General features: G+C 40.0%; 1 protein-coding gene and 1 long non-coding RNA gene across 7 annotated transcripts; one reads left to right on the top strand and one right to left on the bottom strand.

The window, feature by feature from the left end:
* Window positions 1-389: 389 nt before the first annotated feature.
* On the top strand, window positions 390-1,713 carry LOC125782362 (uncharacterized). The gene is made up of 2 exons (XR_007424995.1): window positions 390-647; window positions 1,541-1,713. It is a non-coding gene; the product is annotated as an uncharacterized LOC125782362 (long non-coding RNA).
* Window positions 1,714-2,892: 1,179 nt separating this feature from the next.
* Window positions 2,893-10,069, bottom strand: LOC103038495 (TOG array regulator of axonemal microtubules protein 1). Of its 6 annotated transcripts, XR_007424984.1 has the most exons (9): window positions 9,902-10,063; window positions 7,776-7,857; window positions 6,706-6,976; window positions 6,318-6,603; window positions 4,302-4,407; window positions 3,943-4,178; window positions 3,668-3,826; window positions 3,552-3,575; window positions 2,893-3,432 (listed from the first exon to the last, which is right to left on the bottom strand). XR_007424984.1 is itself a non-coding variant. In XM_049466105.1 (7 exons), exons 3-6 carry the CDS (start codon window positions 6,734-6,736, stop codon window positions 3,960-3,962), a joined length of 642 nt encoding a protein of 213 aa, XP_049322062.1. In that variant the 5' UTR covers window positions 6,737-6,976; window positions 7,776-7,857; window positions 9,902-10,063; the 3' UTR covers window positions 3,612-3,826; window positions 3,943-3,959. The 6 variants fall into 6 exon arrangements, 1 of the variants encoding a protein (XP_049322062.1); XR_007424983.1 differs by lacking the exon at window positions 4,302-4,407 and adding an exon at window positions 6,057-6,162 and having other exon boundaries at window positions 2,893-3,575; window positions 9,902-10,069; XR_007424982.1 differs by having other exon boundaries at window positions 2,893-3,575.
* Between the last annotated feature and the right edge of the window lie 230 nt (window positions 10,070-10,299).

The following is a 10,299-nucleotide window of genomic DNA, read 5'->3' on the forward strand; positions in this document are numbered from 1 at the left end:
CAGAGACGGTGCAGGTCCCAAACCAGGCAGTGATGCAGCTGCTCAGGATGCTCTCAATGGTCCCTCTATAGAAGAGTGATTTATCAGAATTAAGTAAGAAAAAGTTGTGTCATCCAACTTTTTTATATAAAAAAATTCCCTTCCAAATAAATTCCATTATATTTAATCCCTTAGAAATCTTACAAAACTGAAATGTTTCATGTCCACTTTAATAGTGTTTAAACTGTGTAACAGTACTAAGACCGCTGACTGCGCAAAATATAAACCAATCAGCAGCTTAACCTGAAGGATCCCTGGGACCGCCCACTGCGCAAAATATTAGCCAATTAGGAATCAAGTGGGTGTGGTCTAAGAGCTTCGTGGCGCCGCAGTACCCCATTCACTGGTGATTGGGCGAGCAGACGAGATCTCCCTGCAGCTACTCGCTGAGAGGCAGAGCCAGAAACTTCAGGATTTAGAGAGTTTCAGAGTTAACTTTAGAAAACTAAGTGCTAACTTCAGTTCTATTAAAGCTAGGAAGCTTAACTAGGCTAGTTTAGCCACTTAAAACCGACGTTGAGTGACTTAACTGACCGCCGCACGTCGGAGCCGAGTTGCCGCGCGCGGGTTGCCAGATTGGCGGGAATTCAACACCCGGATTGGATTTGGTGAGTGATAAACTCATTTAAGTTAATAATTTTGAAAGGAATAATGCTATAAACGAAAAGTAAAACTGCTAAACCACCACTATAATGTGTTAAAAGTGTAGTAAACTAATTATTTTCACTTGAAAGTTGTATTTTTCTGCTATGCTAACCTTCTAATGTGCTGAACAAAGGGGCTAAGCTAGGCTAACGTTACTTGATTATTTGAGAGTTCTATTGTTCTAAGCTAAAACTGTTATGTTCTAAGAGTGGAGTAAGCTAATTGTTTTAATTTGAGAGCACTATTTTACTGATGAGTTATTATTGTAATATGATATTGTGTTATAGGGGTGGGCGATATGGCTTTTAAATAATATCACAATATTTCATGGTATTTTCACGATAACGATACTTTTGGCGATATGACAAAACACTACATTAGAGTTAGAATTATTAAGAAATGTATTAACGCATTCAATATGATATGGCTAACTGAGATATTTAAAAAAAAACAATATTGTCAGATTTGTAACAGTCTAGGATTATAGATACCCAGGATTAAAGTAAAATAAATGATACTGGACAGATATAATCTGTCTCTAATAGATATATAATGGGTAATTAGAACAGTGTGAATTTTTCTTTTGTTAAAAACAGCAAAAAAAGTAGTACCCTGATATGATAATGAGGTAATTAGGGGTGAGCACGATATTTCTGGGTATAATATCGTTCACGATATTCAAAATTTTTGGCGATATTATCACGTAGGATATGATATGGCACACCACTACTGTGTTTTTTCTAAGTATGTACATGTTTACTGTGTAATTATGTAATTTGGAAACTGCTGTATATAGTCCTAAGTGTAAGAGTAAATGGTGTGATTAGTTACTAAAGGCCCTGTTTTCTATGAACAGGTCAGTTTTGAGTGGATGAAAATTTGCTGATAGAGATCTGCTGCCTGGCTACAAGAACCCCAGTCGTGCTGGAGAAGAGATGGCGAGCCAAAGTCTGGTGGAACTTAGTTTCTGAGCTTTGAACCTTGAGTATATATATTTTTTTCACCCACGTGGACTGTTTTTTTTTTTCCCCACAAGTGAATTGCACTACACTCCCACCTACTGGACAAACAAAAATCGCAGGAACTAAAACCATCACAGGAGCTGCAGTTGTTGGAGTAAGAGCTATTTGCACTCAGGAACAATTTCGAACATCCCTTTAAGTGTTTATTACTGATTATTGAATTGTTACAGATTTGTTTGGTTTTATTGATTCCTATTGGGATTAATATTGATTTATTATTTTTATTTTGGGGTATTCTGATTTATTTTGGTAAAACTGATTCTTTGTGTTATTCTGGTTATTACTAGTAGTCATTAATATTTTGAAGGTAAATATTATCTGGTTAAAATAATCAAAGTAATACTACTTCACTAGTAACTTTTATTATAATAACTAAATAATCACCAACTTTCTAATCTCTAATAATATTTACCTTTATTATTATTATTATTATTATTATTATTATTATTATTATTATTATACTTACCCAAATACTCACCTGAATCCTTAATAATCATACTTACCTTAAACGCTGCTCCAAAATCCTAAAAGAATCTGAAACTAAAAGACAAACAGTTATTAAATTAATTATATACTACTTAAAGATACCTGAGGACTGAGTTATAAAAATATGAAACCAACCCTAAAATAATAGCTACTATCAATAAATAACAGGTGATACACTATAGAAAAGGAAACCCTTGAGAGTACTTACTTGACATTTTGATATATTTTGTTGTTTTGTATTGAACTGAATTGTTTTAAGGGTTTTATTTATTGTTTTTTTGGGGGGATTATTTTATATTTTGTTTACATCACACTTTTGAATATTTATTTGTTTTTCTACTATCAAATCTATGTTTGCTAATATATATTGAGTTTACATACACTTAGTCTTAGTCTTGTGTCTCTCATTTCCACTGCTTCCAGAGCGAACCTAACTGGTCCATACTTTTCTCTAGTTCTTATTAAAGTAACTATTAAATGTAACCACCCCTAGAGGGCGCTACACTTTCTTTTCGTGAACTTTACTTAATTTCTACATACAATATTACCCAAATACAATTACTTCATTTATACAATATTACTAAAATAATGTATGATACGCAATATATTATAATTCCTGACATTTGAAACACAGGAATTAAAATATATTATAATAGTTTCATAAATTATTTGAGTAATATTGTACAAATTAAGTAATTGTAATTAGGTAATATTGTATGCAGAAATTAAGTTAAGTTCACTAAAAGAAAGGTTCAGGCCACTTATTTACTCTACGTAACATTTAAGTCTTGAAACCAAGTTAAAGTTGTGTAAATTTTGGTCATTTTTTTCATTGTGGTTGATATGTATTCGGTATTCGGTTGTTCAGAGTGGGTTTGGTGTGAAATGCGTTGTTCCAGAGAAGTCGACAGAGTTAGAACCGGTCTCAGTGAAGGAGACGGGACCTGTACGTCTGAAGGGGGGATTGGGTGACACCACGGCCCTGGGTGAACCCCTCACAAGCTTTTAAGGGCTTGTTTGGGGCTGGACATTCCCAGCTGGTTGACCAGGAAGCCCCGATGCCACAGGTTTGCCGGTGCGTTTCCCACCAAACAGAGACCCCACCTCCCTAGAGGAGCCCAGAAACTGGGTTACCTCACTTACCAGGACTCTAAGAAAGAGCTTCTGGCAAGAGAAAGGTGGAGCTGCTGCCTCATCCACCTCTTCAGATGTGGTTCCTGAACAGCTGAACACATCTCAACTACAGACAAGAAATAAAAGACTGATTATTTAAGAAGCAACTGCTTTACTGCTGATTGATCTTTAAAATTTACAAATTTCTCCACAGTGCTCTCAGCCTTCTTATTGCTGCCCAGATACCTCAAAGCGGCTCGGGCATGGGTCCTGTGGAGAAAGTAAGATAACAGTTAGTGGATTCAGTGCTGGTTCATTCGTTCCTTTATCAGATTGGTTGAGGAAAGCAGAGAGTTGCTTACCTCACTTCCTGGGCTGTGTCGAAAGCCAGTGTGCTAACAGCAGGAATGATTTCACTAGCAAACGTCTTCCTCCCAGTCAGCACACTGGAAATCCCAACTACCTGCAGGAGCATGTAGAGACTCCGTGAGGTGGCGGCCCTGCAGACTGGGTTTCTGTGCCTGAGCAGAAGAGAGTGAACGAACACAGCAGATACACATGATCACATGACCTGGTGGCACTTCCTTGATTTAGTTTCTATTTCAAATCTATTAATAAGTAACGTGAATATATTTACCTCAGTCCACCAGCCAGCTATCCTTGCAGGACTCGGCCAGGTGAACAGTGGTGCACTAAAGTGCCGAGGGCTAGCTCCACACCCTGCCTTATAAACAGGCTGGTTTCCCCAGCCTTGTGAAGGAGGGTGCGAGCAGCGCCCTCTACCTCACTGTCCATTTGCCGCTGCAGGTGAGTGAACAGGTGCGCCATGGTGGTGATGGCGTCCCGAGAGACTATGCTGCGGAGGTTTTTAACCTGAGACAGTGGAGACAATAGAAGCTCACTAAGCCTCGACCTATTGAACCCAAACAGTTTCTGAATCATATCATTACAGAAGAAGCTGCTGTATAGTGTGTATGAAGTGTGTTAAACTCTTACCTCCGCGATGACGGCTGTGGTGATGTAGTGGAGCTCTGGCAGCACCACATCAGCGTGGTGTTCAGCCAGAGCTCGCACAAGCCTCAGTCCCTCGGTTTTCCTTTCCCTGTTTCACAACCAAAACATTCAGAGAATTATAGGTTGAACACATCTGAAAGATGGTGGCTAATGTTGTCACTAATCTTCAGCTCTTATAACTCTAGTCTGATCACTACTCTGAAACACATCACTGCTCTGTTAGAATTGTAGTAGAAATCTTACCATTCCTCATCCTGCAGGAAGCACAGTGCCTGGCCGAGAGCTTCCTCAGGCCTGTTGAGGGGATCCTCGCTGGTCAGGGATGGTGGCACCAGTGGCTGCTCCACTCCCTAACCTTTCTGAACAGCCTGAGGAGCTGCCCTGATGGTGGTTGGCTTCTTTCTGCATACTTGGTCCACCTGACCTGCTTTGTCCTCCTTGCTGTGGGCAGCCATGTTGTTATTAGGCTGCACCACAGCTTGAACTGGCCTCAGATTTCTCCGCCTGTCTAGTACTGGTATTCTGCTACCTGTGATTTATATGAACATTAAATGGAAGAATTAAGGGTCTAGTAAGGAGTTTTAGGGATTTTTTAGGGATTAAGGATGCTAAACATTTTAAACTGGAACTTACCTGGTGAATTGTAGGCCGTCAGCTTATTCACCACCACTTGACTGGTAGTGACAGGCAGAGGCTCAGGTGGAGGAGTTGGTTGGAATTGAAAGGGCCTTGAAGGTAACACTCCAAAGGAGGAGTTCCCCGAGGCCTCGTTCAATGCTGGCTCTAGACCCTTCCGTCGGCGAAACCTGCAGTCGGTGAAACCACCAAACCCAGTCTGAACAGCTTAACACTGAACACATCTCAACTACAGACAACAATAAATAAAAGATTGATTATTTAAGAAGCAACTGCTTTACTGCTGATTGATCTTTTAAATTCACAAATTTCTCCACAGTGCTCTCAGCCTTCTTATGGCTGCCCAGATACCACAAAGCGGCTCGGGCATGGGTCCTGTGGAGAAAGTAAGATAACAGTTAATGGATTCAGTGCTGGTTCGTTCATTCCTTTATCAGATTGGTTGAGGAAAGCAGAGAGTTGCTTACCTCACTTCCTGGGCTGTGTCGAAAGCCAGTGTGCTAACAGCAGGAATGATTTCACTAGCAAACGTCTTCCTCCCAGTCAGCACACTGGAAATCCCAACCACCTGCAGGAGCATGTAGAGACTCCGTGAGGTGGCGGCCCTGCAGACTGGGTTTCTGTGCCTGAGCAGAAGAGAGTGAACGAATACAGCAGATACACATGATCACATGACCTGGTGGCACTTCCTTGATTTAGTTTCTATTTCAAATCTATTAATAAGTAACGTGAATATATTTACCTCAGTCCACCAGCCAGCTATCCTTGCAGGACTCGGCCAGGTGAACAGTGGTGCACTAAAGTGCCGAGGGCTAGCTCCACACCCTGCCTCATAAACAGGCTGGTTTCCCCAGCCTTGTGAAGGAGGGTGCGAGCAGCGCCCTCTACCTCACTGTCCATTTGCCGCTGCAGGTGAGTGAACAGGTGCGCCATGGTGGTGATGGCGTCCCGAGAGACTATGCTGCGGAGGTTTTTAACCTGAGACAGTGGAGACAATAGAAGCTCACTAAGCCTCGACCTATTGAACCCAATCAGTTTCTGAATCATATCATTACAGAAGAAGCTGCTGTATAGTGTGTATGAAGTGTGTTAAACTCTTACCTCCGCGATGACGGCTGTGGTGATGTAGTGGAGCTCTGGCAGCACCACATCAGCTTGGTGTTCAGCCAGAGCTCGCACAAGCCTCAGTCCCTCGGTTTTCCTTTCCCTGTTTCACAACCAAAACATTCAGAGAATTATAGGTTGAACACATCTGAAAGATGGTGGCTAATGTTGTCACTAATCTTCAGCTCTTATAACTCTAGTCTGATCACTACTCTGAAACACATCACTGCTCTGTTAGAATTGTAGTAGAAATCTTACCATTCCTCATCCTGCAGGAAGCACAGTGCCTGGCCGAGAGCTTCCTCAGGCCTGTTGAGGGGATCCTCGCTGGTCAGGGATGGTGGCACCAGTGGCTGCTCCACTCCCTGACTTTTCCCAACAGCCTGAGGAGCTGCCCTGATGGTGATGGGCTTCTTCCTGCGTACTCGCTCCACCTGACCTTCTTTGTCCTCCTTGCTATGGGCAGCCATGTTATTAGTAGGCTGCCCCACAGCTTGGACTGGCCTCAGGTTCCTCTGCCTGTCCAGTACTGGTATTCTGCTACCTGGTGATATGAACATTTAAATGCAAGACTAAGTAAGGTATAATAAGGAGTTTTAGGGATTTTAGGGATTAAGGACGCTCAACATTTAAAACTGGAATTTACCTGGTGAGTTGTAGGCCGTCAGCTTATTCATCAACACTGGAACAGTAGTGACAGGCAGAGGCTCAGGTGGAGGAGTTGGTTGGAATTGGAGGGGCCTTGAAGGTAACTCTCCAAAGGAGGAGTTCCCAAAGGCCTCGCTCCATGCTGGCTCTAGACCCTTCAGTCGGTGATACCTGCTGCCGTGGTTTTTGCAGCAGGTTTCGCAGGTGGTGGACTGGGCAGATGGAAATCCCACTGTGGGTCGCTCTCACAATTAGTGTTTAAATAAACGCTGAAAAAAAAAAAAAAAAAACAATATATAAAAAATATTATCATTCTTTTATTTTTTAATACATATATAAAATATATTATAGGTACTAAAATATAAAGTTACTAAAACATGAACATAAATAACATAAATAATATTATTACAGCCTGTCTAGGGCAGACTGCAATATGCAAAAAATAAAAATATAACATCTACTCTAACCAAAAACATTATAAAAGTGCAACAAATTAACAGCAAATATGCCAATGGTATATCTATATACCCCCCCCCCCCCCCCCAATAACTATTGCACTATTGTCTTGTGTCTCTTGTCTCACATATGTCTATCTGTGTCCTTGTTGTATTGTAAATATAGTGTATCCCATTCTTTTATATTTGTTATTTTCTGTACTTGCTGTAATTTTTGGGAGGGAGAGTAACGTCATTTAAATTCTCTGTATGTCCTGTACATATGCAGTATTGACAATAAAACTACTTGACTTGACTAATAATTGTGCTGTGCCTGTACATTTTTTTATTCTTTACTGTGCTGTATTGTGTAACTGCTACTGGCTCAATAAAGTATCGATAAATCTATCAATCTTTTAAAAATTGTTTAAAAAATCATAAGTAAATGTATGCATTTTGGAACTGTTTGATTCTGGCTGCAAAACTTGGGCCAGGTGTTTCAATGGGACAGATGTGGGCTAACTGGGAAAATAATTTATTCATTTATCAGGCACTAAAAGTAAGTAATTGGACTAAGGTACATAAATTCTTCTGATAAACTGTGTTAAGAGTCAAACTTGGTTTTCAGACTGACCTCTGGACTATGGACGGACAGTACAGAAGGATGTGTCTTCCTTGTCAGCTGGTGCTCCAAACACACAAACAAAGAGGACATTCTGAAGAAAGTGAAAAGAAATGTATGTGAGATGAGAACAGTGGTTAGCAGAAAGATAATATGTATTGGTTGATATTAGTGCTGCGCGATACGGAAAAAATTAAATATCACGATATGGAATTTTTCATATATATCATGATATACCACCATTAAATATGTTTTCAGTTTTCAGTAGGCAGTCTGTAAACAGCGAGAGCAGAGGGTCCAGTCTTTGCTAATAAAATGGATGGTACTGGCCTGTAGGACTGCGTCACTCTGCTTGTCAACAGGTCAATTGTCAAAGCCAGAGACTGTAAAAAAAGATGGACGCCGTGTTGCTGTTCCCATTCATTCAGTGAAAATGAAGCCAAAATCTTCCACCATGTTGGCGATCCTGAAACCCGAGTCTGCGCAGTAGAGACCAGAGGAGGGAGAAAGACTGTGGAGAGCAGCCTACTCATTTAAATAACCCCGCCCCTGAGGGCTGCCTCGCGGTCACAGGCTGCGGAGCGGACGGTCTGTTATTGGTCCCTCCCACACCACACATTTTTTGAATAACGTTTAAAAAAAACGAATTCTGTCGGGATAAAAAAATTGACAATATAAGCAGAGGTTACACTAGCTGCTGCATTTAAATAATGGAGGTAGAATTACAGCATATTAGAAGAAAACGTGATTGAAAGTTGTCTTTTGCCATTGAAACCTATGGGGATGGGTGGGGTTACACAGCTTTCTGCAACCAAACAGCAGGGGGCGCCCGACCTGTGGTGGCTTCACTTTTGAGAGACGATGCTCTGTCCAGCTATATACAGTCTATGGTCAAAGCATAATGAAACACTGCGAACCTCATTTTCTACTTTGGTCCGGCATGCTTCCTATAAGCGAGGCAACTCGACTTGACTGAAGTGTTTGCGGCTGGGCATAACATACCTCAGCTCTCATGAGTTTAATAATGTACAGCATGACGCAAACCGGCGTGTCCGTCAAATAATGTAAAGCAGCGTCATGTCGCAAAACCACATTATGAAGCTTTTTATCACTTTATTATTATCAAAGTGACCACGCCAATACATTTAATCGTACTCTACTTTTTATATTTGCAAGAATAATTGATGAAATTACAGTAGAAACGATATTTATCGTCATATCGCACAGCACTAGTTGATATCAAGTCTGTGTCATTTAAGTACAACAGCATCTGATAAAAGAGAACATCGGCACAGCAAAGCTGTGAACCAATAATTTAACATTGTTTTGTTTGTAATCATGTGTTAAACTCTGAACTGATATCGGTAAGATTGTACTAATCATTTTACATAAAACCATTACATCAGAATCACTTATCATAATTAATCTGTGTATAGCTAGTTTGATGAACACTGAACTGATACCTAGCTAACAGGTTTTGCCAAAAGACATCTGGATTAACAGCAGTCCTATTCTGTTCTAATAAAAATAAATCATGTAAATATTTTGCCTTTTTGTACAAAAACATTCATCCATGGCCGTGTATAAAATGCTTCTATTTTATTCTTTATAACAAACAGGAAATCCATTATAGGAGCATTAAATCATATTTAATAACACTTATGTCACAGTATAGGAGTCTCAAATCCAGTATAACAGCCTATTCAGCAGCAGCATAACACGGCTGAACTTGTGGCCACTTAAGTTAGCACTTTCATATTATCCTTTAATACCAGCTGAAGAGTTTCTCAGCCCTAATGTCACTGATATTTCAGAACTACAGTAATATTAATACTCTCTACTCCTCATAATCCCAGTAAAACCAACCTAAACACAACCACTGCGTGTTTATCAGTCTGAAATAAGTTTATACTGTTTTCAATTCCACCTTAAATGCTACAGCAGTTCCCGTTACTGCTGTGTTGTTTAAGGTGGAATTGTTAGCTTCTTGTACCATTTTAAACAATACATAAGCACATAGTTCTCATAATATAATTACACACATTAAACCTCTGCTAACAGCGTGAGCTGTGGTAAATCTGTATAAATTACTGAGTTAGGTGAGCTAAACCAGCTGCCTAACTGTGAATTATACTTACATGAGCAGTAAAATCCTTATAACAGTGATTTCTCCCGCTGGACATGTTTCCTGTGGGTTTCCAAACTCAAGATCCCATAATCCTGTGTGTGTTAGCTTTAGCATTTAGCTTCCACTCTTTATTATTTTTCAGCCACCTTCTTTATTTTTCTGTTGCTAGTTTTAGGATTTAGATGGTGCTTTTTCTGGGGAGAAACAGCACCACCGTCTGTGCAAAGAGATGAAGTGTTCTTTGGGGGAAACAGCACCACCCTCTGTGCACTTATTGCTTCTATTTATTTGTGTGCTTCCTTTTATTTTTATTCACTCCTTTTTTATTTTATTGCTCGTCTTTTTATAAAATTGTCAGGTTTTTAAATTTTATTTCTGCTTTTTTTAAGTCATTTTTTTATTTAATTC

Source organism: Astyanax mexicanus, chromosome 17, assembly GCF_023375975.1.
Source record: "Astyanax mexicanus isolate ESR-SI-001 chromosome 17, AstMex3_surface, whole genome shotgun sequence".
Taxonomy (NCBI): Eukaryota; Metazoa; Chordata; class Actinopteri; order Characiformes; family Acestrorhamphidae; genus Astyanax; species Astyanax mexicanus.